The sequence below is a fragment of the Pelophylax lessonae genome (genome assembly GCF_965119305.1).
Source record: "Pelophylax lessonae genome assembly, chromosome: 5".
In the NCBI taxonomy this organism is placed as follows: Eukaryota; Metazoa; Chordata; class Amphibia; order Anura; family Ranidae; genus Pelophylax; species Pelophylax lessonae.
In genome coordinates, this window is record NC_138772.1 from 267,671,074 (window position 1) to 267,684,275 (window position 13,202).

At 42.3% G+C, this 13,202-nt stretch overlaps 1 protein-coding gene across 1 annotated transcript in view; it reads right to left on the bottom strand.

The window, feature by feature from the left end:
- The window catches only part of GALNT1 (polypeptide N-acetylgalactosaminyltransferase 1), a 375,931-nt gene that overhangs the window by 37,694 nt on the left and 325,035 nt on the right, over nucleotides 1–13,202 (bottom strand). The window contains exon 11 of the mRNA XM_082258175.1: nucleotides 8,401–8,535. Coding sequence (XP_082114301.1) covers nucleotides 8,401–8,535 — 135 coding nt within the window. The remainder of the gene's footprint in view (nucleotides 1–8,400; nucleotides 8,536–13,202) is intronic.

Genomic DNA, 13,202 nt, shown 5'->3' on the forward strand with positions numbered 1-13,202 from the left:
ATCACAGTTATTTATTAATTTGGTTGGATTCCTTTCACATTTGTATTTTGCATCTCAGTAATCACCATTTGAAGAAAGACTCTATTTTGGACTGCTGGATCAATTCTTGTTTGTGTTTTGTCACAATACATTTGTATCTAATTTTTATTTGATATTGTTGAACATCCTATCAACCACAGTTTGTATATATAATCTCTTATATATAATTTCTTTTAGAAATAGCGCACTTCTATATTATTCATATACAGTATGTGCTATGAAACATACTGAACAACTAATTGCAGTAAAATAATTAAAAATAAAAACAAAGTTTATTTTTGTTCCTTTGGAAGACTTCTCTTAAAAAATGGATCAAAAATCCATTGTCACACCACTTTAAATGTGCCAACAATATTCATAAATAAGTTTATGTACCAGGAAAATGTGACCTGACCACGTAAGCAGCACCAGTGTTTTCAAGATGTATGTACCCAAATTTAGGTAAAGAATTTGGATTTGCATTTTCTTTTTTGTTTAAAAGCAGATATACCTTTAAACATGTCAGGGGACAATACACACCAATTTGCTGAGCAACAGAGCTGGAAGATTTTCTGTTTCATACAACAGAAGGGTACCTTTTTAAAAAGGGCTGCTTCTAAGTCTAATGGCAAAGGCTGACAATTTAAAGACCTAGTATGTACAAACTATACACACAAATGGCCACTGCCCCCAACTATAACTGGCCTTTGCAGCAAGGAGCACACATGGAAGGGGACGCATGTTAAAAAAAAAAAAAAAACACAGAAAATTCCCAGCTCAACTTACCGCCCAATCTGCAACTAACTGAATTCTCCCGTCTAACAGTATTTCATTTAGTGTTAAAGAGTTTAGTTAGCACACATTTGCAAATACATGGGTAAGCTGCAGTACCACTTCATGGCACCCCAGTATTATCTACAGTCCTAACTCTAAATTTTTAGAGCCTCCACAGTTGAAGGACATGCATTATAATGGATAGGCATTGGGCAGTTGAAAGGGCTGTCCTAAACGCAACACACAGAAATGGAAAACTTCCCGTGCGCACTGTCGCACCTGCATAATTGTGAACAGAGCCTAGCAGCTATGCCTGACTATGGCTCTGTTCACACTAGTGCGACTTAAAAGTTGCATTATTTTGAGTAAGACTTTGATGCGCCTGATTGCCACTCAAGTTGCATCAATAAAAGTACAGGAACCTTTTCAAAGTTGCTGCAACTTTAAGTTGCATAGATCAGAACAGGGGCCATTGAAATCAATTGGCTCCGACTTGTCATGCAACTTTATTGGGAAAAAGTACTAAGTCTGGAGAGTGTAAATTTTGGTTCAGCTCTGCATAGAAACCAATCAGCTTCCAGCTTTTATTGTCACAGCTTAAGCGAACAAGCTGAAGTTTAAAGCTGGTTCGCTACCATGCCCAGGTTGCATCAGATCCCAAGTGCTCCAGTTTTAGTAACACTCCCCCTATGTGTCAAAAGTTGCATGACAAATCGCACTAGTGTGAATGGGGGGCTAATTCTTATTAAAACCTACACACTGGTAAATTGTAGCTACCTGTGGCTCTGTAAGGACTTATTTACACTTGCGGTTGAAATTGGTGGCCGAGTTGTGGATTTACTGACCCCCCCCCCCCCTTCACGTTGCAAAGGCAGCCAGGTGGGATTGAACACATTTTAACCTTCAATTTTGATCTGCCTGTGCAACTAAGGAATGGTGGAGCTGCATTCCTTTTACAGGGACTGTAATGACAAAAAGACAGGCTTTCTAAAGGAAGAGGTTGCTAAGAGGTAAACCCATACATTATGAATCATCTAGGCAGTGAAGGGAAATTTCTTTGGATGTACTGAAGCCAGATAGAGACAGAAAAAACACCTTAGTAAGGGCCGCCTCAATAGGCCTTAAAAGGCAAGGCTGCCACCTCAGACACAAGTCAGCAACAAAGAGTGCAACCTTGTGAGTGTGAAAAGAGGAATAATCCTAATTGGTTCAAAAGATGGCTTTTAAAGTTCCAAGGGAACTAAATTTAAATTGCATGCAATCACAGGAGGGGCCACAAGAAAGATATCTTATAAAAAGTTTTGTTCAATGAATGGGAAGCTAGAAATCCTTGGTATAAAAGCGCAAGGTCAGAGATTTGGCCCATGATGGCACTTAAGGCCAAATGCTGTGTCAAGCCTTAATGTAGAAAGGAGAGGATTCTTCTCAGAGTATTTCCCTGGGTAAAACTCAGAACATACTATGCCTTTAATGTGAGATGGCAGACCTTTTAGGAAGTAGATCTTTTGGTTTTAGCTGTGTGGTGTTTACCAAATCAGAGAAAACCCTCTCAAGACCTGGGCTTTAACAGCATTACCTGGGCTTCAACAGCCATGCTGCTTGTACTAGAGGATCTCTGCATCTGGATATAAACCTATCCAGCTTTTTGTTGCACCTAGGAGGTCAACATTCAGCATCCTCCACATGTGAACCAGATACTTCAACACTATGATGTAGGGACCAATTCCCTGGGCACAGGCACTGGTGGCTGAGGTGGTCTGCCTGCTATTATCCTCAACTTGATCATGAATGGCAGACAAAGCTAAAACATGCAGTTCTGTTAGCAGTAATCCTTTTTACCTCTCTTGCCACAGCAAGACTTCTTATTTTTCCCTGGTGGTTGATGAACGTCACTGCAGAATCATTGTGCAACTGAATCCCAATCAGATGACCCTCTAAGTCCAGCATTGTAAGGACAGCCAAATCGTTTGGAACTCCGAAATGCTGAATGGAAGAGGAGATGTGTCTAGCGTCCAAGTCCCATGCAACAACGAGGTGTATAGGACATTTCCCCAGCTCTCTAAGCCTGCATCAGTTGTAATGATCTTACAAGACCATGGGAGGAAGGATTCTTCTTATCTCAGAGTTGGATTCTGGAGCAATTAGGCTTAAGACAGCATAGTCTTTGCTGTCAGGCATGTCAGTTTGTATAGGGACCAAAATGAGTTGACCCATGATGACAGCATTTTGCAATGTAGAGAACCAAAGTGGAACTGAGCAAATATCAATGCCTCCAAGGAGCTTACCATTAGGCCCTGAACTCTCATGCAGAATGGCAGAGTTGGATGGTTCCTGGTTTGTAGAATCAAACTCTAAGGCCCCTTTTACACAGGCGAATCTGCTCGGCGGACTCTGGTAGCTTAGCGGGGATCGCTCCATTGATTCCCACTGAGCAGGCAGATTGACAGGTTCGTCTCCAGTTTCTGTGCAGAGACAGACCTGCCAGAGTCCTGCTGTCCCTTTAATCTAGAAAGGCTAGAAAGTCTCCCCAATGGAGACCGGCTAGCCCTAGTAGATTCATATAATTTATTTAGACCCAAATGAAGACATTTAAAGCCTATAGATCCAAGATGAGATGGATGTGCCCGATCAAACCTATGAGATAATACTTGCTCCAGACAGTTGGACCCTGCAGGAATTGTTAGCCCTGGGGACCCCTCTGTGCTCAGTCTCTCTATTGTCAGTCTAAAAACCGACAAGCCTTCAGCTGCCCATGGACTGCAAGCCGCCGGAATCCCGAAAACCGGAAATAGAGGGTGTACTGCTGCGTTCTCCCATGTTCCCCACGGACCATGGAAAAGCAGGAACTTGAGGTACAAGGGCCAAATAGCAGACGGAAAAACAGCTGCAAGATCAGCCAGGAGGCAAGGAACAACAAAAATTATAAAAGCATCGGCACTTAAACCACATTCCCAAAATCCATAAGGAGGAGAACAACCCTCTCAGGCAAGCCTATTATCTCTGGGATAGAAAGCCTAACCAGTCGCTTGGGCAGCTACATACAGCTGCAAGAAAAAGTATGTGAACCCTTTGGAATGATATGGATTTCTGCACAAATTGGTCATAAAATATGATCTGATCATCATCCAAGTCACAACAATAGACAATCACAGTCTGCTTAAACTAATAACACACAAAGAATGAAATGTTGCCATGTTTTTATTGAACACACCATCTAAACATTCACAGTGCAGGTGGAAAAAGTATGTGAACCCTAGATTTAATAACTAGTTGAACCTCCTTTGGCAGCAATAACTTCAACTAAACGTTTCCTGTAGTTGCAGATCAGACGTGCACAACGGTCAGGAGTAATTCTTGACCATTCCTCTTTACAGAACTGTTTCAGTTCAGCAATATTCTTGGGATGTCTGGTGTGAATCGCTTCCTTGAGGTCATGCCAAAGCATCTCAATCGGGTTGAGGTCATGACTGACTGGGCCACTTCAGAAGGCATATTTTCTTCTGTTTAAGCCATTCTGATTCATTCTGATGTTGATTTACTTCTATGCTTTGGGTCATTGTCCTGTTGCAACACCCATCTTCTGTTGAGCTTCAGCTGGCAGACAGATGGCCTTAAGTTCATCCTGCAAAATGTCTTGATAAACTTGGGAATTCATTTTTCCTTCGATGATAGCAATCCATCCAGGCCCTGACGCAGCAAAGCAGCCCCAAACCATGATGCCCCCACCACCATACTTCACAGTTGGGATGAGGTTTTGATGTTGGTGTGCTGTGCCTCTTTTTCGCCACAGTGTTGTGTGTTTCTTCCAAACAACTGAACTTTGGTTTCATCTGTCCACAGAATATTTTGCCAGTACTGCTGTGGAACATCCAGGTGCTCTTGTGCAAACTGTAAACATGCAGCAATGTTTTGTTTGTACAGCAGTGGCTTCCTCTGTGGTATCCTCCCATGAAATCCATTCTTGTTTAGTGTTTTACGTATTGTAGATTCGCTAACAGGGATGTTAGCATTTGCCAGTGACTTTTGTAAGTCTTTAGCTAAAACTCTAGGATTCTTCTTCACCTCATGGAGCAGTCTGCGCTGTGCTCTTGCAGTCATCTTTACAGGACGGCCACTCCTAGGGAGAGTAGCAGCAGTGCTGAACTTTTTCCATTTATAGACAATTTGTCTTACCGTGGACTGATGAACAGCAAGGCTTTTATAGATACTTTTATAACCCTTTCCAGCTTTATGCAAGTCAACAATTCTTAATCGTATGTCTTCTGAGAGCTCTTTTGTGCGAGGCATCATTCACATCAGGCAATTCTTCTTGTGAAAAGCAAACCCAGAACTGGTGTGTATTTTTTATAGGGGAGGGCAGCTGTAACCAACACCTCCAGTCTCATCTCATTGATTGGACTCCAGTTGGCTGACATCTCACTCCAATTAGCTCTTGGAGATGTCATAAGTCTAGGGGTTCACATACTTTTTCCACCTGCACTGTGAATGTTTATATGGTGTGTTCAATAAAAACATGGCAACATTTCATTCTTTGTGTATTAGTTTAAGCAGACTGTGATTGTCTATTGTTGTGACTTAGATGATGATCAGATCACATTTTATGACCAATTTGTGCAGAAATCCATATCATTCCAAAGGGTTCACATACTTTTTCTTGCAGCTGTAGATCGGGACTTCATTGTACAACTTCCATTGTACGTCTGAGATTCTAGCCATATGCTTGAGATCCTTGCCCAATACCAATGGCAAACTGGCTATCGTTGGGTATTGATAGATGTCACCACTCTTTACACCTCCATACAACATCAAATTGGACTACAGGCCATACAATATTTTTTGACATGAGGTAATCATTTTCACCCTAAATAAGGTTCCTTCATCACCCACTGTATCGAGTATGCCCTAACACACAATTACTTTGTGTTCGAGGAAGACTACTACAGGCAAACCAGGGGCACAGCAATAGGGGCCAAGTTCGCCCAAAGTTATGCCAACCTGTTCATGAGGTAATGGGAGGAGTTCCACATTTGGTCTGGCAATCCCTTTGGGGCAAACCTGGTCCTCTATGCCTGATATATAGACGACATCTTGATCATCTGGGTTGGCAGTGATCGCCAATGGGAGTCCTTTTTTTAATACTGTCAGAGCAATCAGTTTGGGATTCAATTTACCCATGTGGTAGACAGTTTACCAAATTAGTTTTCCTGGACCTAGAGCTGATAGCAGACGATTTATGTAGAACATCTCGCATTTACTTCAAACCTTCAGCAGGCAACTCCTACCTACACATACGCAACTGCCACCACCACGCAAGGTGGATCTGAAATGTCCCCTTTGGCCAGTTTTGCAATCTCAAGAAAACCTGCACCCTTTTGCGAAACTATGATGAACTGACCTCCTCAAGAAAAGATTCCTGGAAGAGGAGAATGAGCAGGCTCTCATCAATTAGGCATGCACCAAATATCGGTATCTGTATGCTAATGCAACTAGCCTCAGAATCTCTCCTCAGAATCTCAAAGACACAGGAACATTCATGGAAAATAGGCCCACTACTAACTCCAACTGACAATTTGACATCCTTTTCAGTACTTGATACAACACTAAGGCCTTCGTCATTATTAGAAATATTGGGGCATCCTTCACCGGGATTCGGGTCTGTCCAGTATCATTCCAGAAAACGCCATCATCTTCCACAGACCAAAAAAATCTGAAAGGCTTTATAGAATCCAGTAGGGTTTGACCCCAGAAGACCATAGTGGCCCCTGGGTGAAGCTGCTTATTTGATCAAAAGGGCAGCTACAAGTGTGGCGTTGCCAACTGTGTTTCATGGCAATACATGTGGCATAAGAAGAAATCAGTCACAGTTAACGGCCAGACTTATACCATGAAACATTAAGGGAGCTAGAGAGCTCTGCATAGTTTCTGTGCGCTGTGTGGACAGGACAGGGTGTGTACCTTCCTTTACGGAGCTCTGCAGTGTGAGACTTAGGATCCCTGCCCCTTGCCAATGAGAGATACTGTGTTTTGGAAGGCTGAAGAGAAGAGATGGTTACAGAAAAACAGGTACAACTTATGTAGGAGGATTTGTTTCATCTCTGTGTATCACATGAGGCCAGTCAATTCACTGGGTATATGTGGGTATATGTAAGGGTTTACAACCACTTTTATATACAAAAGCTGTTAACAGTAAGCTTTAGCAAACAATACAGGGTTCAACTCCGATGGCCTGCCACATTGAACTGAAAGAGCACTCCTCCTAACTATGGAGACTATAACAGTAGATCCTTTTAATAATATATATTTGAATAGATGCACATGACAGAGGATATTACTCCAATCAGAGTGACCAACCCCATAAAGACACCATAACCATAATGCAGAATATATTTGTGGAAATTATCCTAAAAACTTTATTAGAAAATTACCTAAATTGATATGCCACATTATGGTTCTGGTGACAGTAAGCTCAACACACAGATACAAAACAACTTTTATGAATTTGAAACAAAAAGCAATAAAGAAAAAGAAAAAAAAAAAAAAAGTAAAAATAAATATCAAGTGGAGGGCAAAGGGCACCATAAAGACCAAGAGTACATGGATATTTGTCAATCACACTCAGTCGATCTAATTGGCAAGCGTGCCTCCACTCTCCGTGCATTTCTTTTCTTTTTTTTCTTAACATTTATCCCCCCCGTGTTTATTATTTGCTTACTACTGAGAAAGAAACCTGTCAATCATATCCTTTTGCAAACAGACTCATATATTTGACTGGATTACATGGCTCAGGAGACACAAATTCAGCTATCTGGGTATAGTAAGCCATAAGAAAGAACAATGGTATTGGCAGAACTGCCCAACAATGCCACACTGACATAGGCAAAGAGGAAAAATTGCATCTTCTAGTCCAGACAAAACCCAAAAGGATGCAGAGATGGACCTATCAATATGGCACCATGGAAAAATTCTATGTGGGAACAAAACTGCATAGCTCCATCTGCATAGAATCAGCTTTGGACTAGAGTCCAGGACTAGGTTGCCTGTTTATTTAAGGCATCACAATTGCTGTGGGATGGAAGAGGGAGGTTAAGCGCGGACACATACAAGGTCTTACAGTAATATCATGGGAAAAAATATGAAGATGTTATATACGAGAAACCGGTCTACTGCATTATACATCTGCAGGTGTGTGTGCGCGTGTGCGAATTGTACATCTGCACGTGTGTGTGCTTTATACATCTGCAGTAGTGTGTGCGTGTGTATTATACATGTGCAGTGGTGCATTTTACATCTGCAGCGGGATGTGTGTAATATACATCTGCAGTGGGATGTGTGTAATATACATCTGCAGTGGTGTGTGTAATATACATCTGCAGTGGTGTGTGTAATATACATCTGCAGTGGTGTGTGTAATATACATCTGCAGTGGTGTGTGTCGGTAGCCCTTGTCTGTATTAAGAAAACATAGCATGCCAACCTAAATAAGCTAATATAGTGGAAAAACAAAAACAAAAAACAAAAAAAAAAAAAAAACAAAAACATATCTTCAGTATAACAGCTCTGCAAGAGAAAAGGATAAAGCTGAAAGGCATAAACACCAGCAACACTTACCACTAGATCATACTCCCATAGCTGATTACCCCTCAAATGGTGGCACTTCAGCATTATGACTGGACCATTAAGCTTCGAGACATCTAAGCATAAATCATCTGTCCGGATTTCTTTGCTAGCTGTATATGAAAAGACCTAAAACAAAAAAAAAAATTAAAATGGCCATATTTGTTTTGACAGCTTTTAAATGTTTCAGAACTTCTGTAAAGCTACAGAATTAAACTACGCTAGCAGCGATTCATCATTTCAAATTCATGCATAGCTAAAATGCTTTGACCACAACAGGGCGGGAAAGGCATAGAATGTCTGAAAATGTTTTTATTGCTGTCTGTATGTGTTCCAGTGCAGAGGACAACCACTGTCCCATTTAATGTGCTCATGTCTCAAAAGACTGATGAAAAAAAAAAAATTCAATAAGCCCAGACAGCAATAAATGTTGGAATTTAAATGGTTTCATATTCTATTAAAACAAAACATGGCAAAGCATTTGGATACAATAAAACACATGCATGCTATCATGCTAACATCTTCTAGATTGTAAGCTCTAACGAGCAGGGCCCTCTAATTCCTCCTGTATTGAATTGTATTGCAACTGTATTGTCTTCCCTCATATTGTAAAGCTCTGCGCAAACTGTCGGCGCTATGGAAATCGTGTATAGTAATAGTGTACCAAGAGCTGGTATACAGTTTTTGGAGGTTAAAGCGGTTTTGTATCCAAAAGCACACATTGATTTTTTGGCAGCTTACCAATTTTTGCATGTGATGTCTGCATTAGTATTTATTTTTAGGCTTGCTTTCTTCTATTTGCATCTGGTGATCTAGCCAGTAAGGCTGTTTGTCAAAATAACAAGCTCTCTTGCAATTACAGGGTTGAGACAAACCATATACCACTGACATGGGTGCTTACAATGATCAATGTTTATGTAAATTCCTAATCTCAAAAGGAAAATAAACCATTTGCTTTAACAGCTTAGCAGGAGTTTGGCTTCAATGTGTTAGTATATGTAAATTTGCTAGTACATCTAGCACTCCCCCACAGACAGAGTGCTGCTGCCTGCTGTGCCCCCAGTGCTCACTCCACAATCCAGAGTGTGGACAGTAATGCAGGAGTATTACTGGTCAGATCACCAGGTGAAAACAGATAAAAAAGTAAAGAGTCAACACATCTAATGATTGGTATATTGCAATATATTAAGTTCTTGGTTTGGGCTTAATACTGCTTTAAGTATGATATGCAATTTATGAACATACATGGACATGATTAGCCTGGGGTGGGGGAAATAAATCTAAGGTTCAATGAGATTATGGGGCCTCCTGCTCTCTGCATCTTTTTTATAGCATAATATTAAAAATTGTGTTTTGATTAGTTTAAATCCAATAGGTTGTTGTGGTGGCACTTAATTTATGCACAGATATAAAAATGAATCCCTGATGGAAACCCATATACTGCTTTGTTCCTGGTAAATTACAAGAAACTAGCGCACAATGAGAATAGGAATCTATTTTGTGAATAATTTTTTTCTCCCATCTACCAAATGTTGCATACAAGTGTCTAATTGAGTGACAAAGATGTAAGAAGATTAACTGAAAATTAGGGATCAATAAGCGTTGTTGTTTGTAGCCAAGCAGCATTGTTTGCAGCCTTTAAAACGATCCCTGGATGCTACTGCTCAAATTTTACCTGTGTAACCCTTTTCACCTGACCGCATTAGATTTTTTTATTTTTTTTTTCAAATACTTTTTATTGTTTTTTTTCCAAAAATAACAGAAGGTTACAGAGAACATTGTGAGCTTATGACAAAAACAGGTGAACAACATGTAAGTTCCAAGTAAAGAGATAACCGATACGTTTTTAGAAATTCTGCTGATCTAAAAGTACAATGGTGCACACTTCTGTACCTAAAAACGGCTAGGCTCTGAAAAGAAAAAGAAATTAGGTGCTCACAGCAATACGGAGGAGGAAAGGTAAGAGTATGAAAAAAAAAGAATAAGCAAGGATAGTTAACTAGGGGTAACTCGATAATTGAGGGGAGTTTGTAACAGAATTTGGGGATAGGGTCTGACTCATGCAGACAATAGTCGCACTTGTCGAAGGAAAACCATCTCAGCTCAAATTGCGTGGAAGGTTGGTCATTTTGCAGAGCAAAGTCGTCAGAGCCTTGAGGTCCAGGATTGGACGTACTTTGCCCTCCTTTCTGGGCACAGTGAACAGGCTTGAAAAGAAACCTTGAGAGCGTTCCTGTTGGGGAACCGGCACAATCACTCCTTGAGCCAGGAGATCTCGCACAGCCTCCCGCAGATTCTTAAAACGCTCCGGAGACAGGTGAAAATTTGACTAAAAAACAACACCTGTGCCATTGCGGGACCAGAATTCGATCTTGTACCCTGAACAAACCAGTTTGCGAACCCAATCGTCCTGAATGAAGGAAGTGCAGCCGTCCCCCCACCCCTGAGATGGGTGAGGGTGCCTCTTCATGCTGAAGAGGACTTGTCTACAGCACCGGACTGACCGGCCAGGGTTTCTTAGCACCTCCAGAAGTTCTGGACGGCTTACCTTTTTCTTGCGCCCAGGAGGCACAAAAAACAGTTTATGAGCAGAAAAGGAGGGACCCCACTTAGGGCGGGGCATCTTACCGTTGGAAGATTGAGGAAGAAGAGTACTCTTCCCGCCAATCAGGCCCTTGATCAACTCATCCAATGAGTCGCCAAACAACCTGTCTTCCAGAAAGGGGAGGTCAGCTAAGGCTTTTTTAGAAGCTTGGTCAGCCAACCAGCTCTTCAACCAAACCATGCGTCTTAAAACAATGCCCACGGCCGAGACACTTGCCACCAGGGGAACCGCAGCCATAAGCGTATCACACAGGAACACCAGAGCCTGGATGACCTGGTCCAACACAGTTCCAGCTGTTCCGGAGGAACAGTTTTGGGGTCCAAAGACTCCCGCAAACCCCTAATCCATTCCTTCACCGTCTGTGAAACCAACACAGACACAAAAAACGGTTTCAAAATGGAACCCGCCAGCACATGAAGATGGCGGGAAAGGGATTCCACCCGCCTGTCCAATAGATCCGTAAAAACTGGGGAATCCTCCACAGGTACAAGGGTAGATTTGTTCAATCTGGAAACAGGATGGTCCACTTTAGGTGGCACCGTCCAACGGTTGGAAACCTTGTCAGCAAAAAGGATACTGGCGTTGAAAGCGTTTTGGCACCACTAACACATGCTGAACACGCTGCCAATTTTAAAATATCCCGCACTGAAATAATCAGGTCTTCCACAAAAGCGCGTTCCCACGCTGCAGCTGAAGAAGACAGGTCCTCTTCACCATCTGACTGCGAGGACAGCGCCCCTCAGGTAGGGGGCATCTGGGGCGACCACATCAGCCTCTAAATCAGAGGACACCTCCACAGATGGAGAATGCAGCGGCCGTTTACGGCTATCAACCTTTTTCATGACTAAATCAACTTTAGTCGCCAGGCTTTCCAGAGGTGCTGAAATCGCGGCCAGCGACTGTGATCCGGACTGTCCGGGAGTCGCACAGAGTGGGTCTGAGGGTGATTTTCCAGTTTGGGACTCCATAGTGCAAATTGCAAAACATAGTACTGTCGCTTTAAGAGCGCCGATCGCATCTGTATGCAGGGAACCCCTTTAAACCAAACTGATAGCAGAAAGTGCAAGGATATGCCCACAGGAACCCCCAATACTTTACCACCTCAGACACACATCCTCCTGCATCTTCCACAGCATGGAAAGAAAAGCAGGAAGTGACCTTGGCTCAGCAGCCGGAAATACCACACAGGAAGTGATGTCGCCTGATAGGGATACACTGCTGAGTATAGCGCCAGGGATACACAAAGATGGATGCCCATACAAAACAACAGGAAGCTGAAGGGGAAATGGCTGCCCCATACAAGTCTATGGGGAAAAATTCCATTGCCCACATCTAAGATGGTGGCGCCCACGGTACACCATGTGGCTAGGGACCGACACATGAAGGCCTCAGGAACCACAACAGGGACCAGCAATCCCAAGGTAACATGTCACACCCCCCCCCTCCCCAGAGCGCCAGAGCACTCCAGACACACAGCCCCCACAGGGACAGGGAGAGGGAAGGACACACAGACCTGGCACCGGGCAGACCAGGTGGGATCTCTTCTGAGGCAAAAATCCCATTATCCCCAGGGGAGGGCCCACATTACCCCAAGGCCAGCAGGGGCAAGGGGGGCACAGTTACAATACCATAGACCTGGTGAACTTCGCTCCGGGCAGACTGCCTCCCACCCCAAAGTGGGGTTGCAGCTAGCCGATAGGTATGCTGCGACTCAGGCCATTCTAGGTCGCTGCGTCCTGGCGAGGCATCCGCAAGTATAACCTCTTTTTGTATTTTAGGTAATAAATTTGAGCCTTTAGTATCACTTTAACCACTTCTGAACTGGAAGATTTTCCCCCATAATCAGGCCATTTTTTGCAATTCAGCAGTACATTGTTTTAACTGACAATTGCATGGTCGTGCAACACTATACCCAAATAAATTGATGTCCTTTTTTCACCACAAATAGAGCTTTCTTTTGGTGGCATTTTCTCACCTCTGTGATTTTTATTTTTTGCGCTATAAACAAAGAGACATTTTTTACTTTCTGCTATAGTAAAAAAAACAATATTTTTTACTTTCTGCTATAGTAAAAAAAAACAATAATTTTTACTTTCTGCTAGATAACATTCCCAATAAAAAAAAAAAAAAAAATCTAATTTTTTCATCTTTTTAGGCAAATTGAACTCTGCTACATATTTTTGGTAAAAAA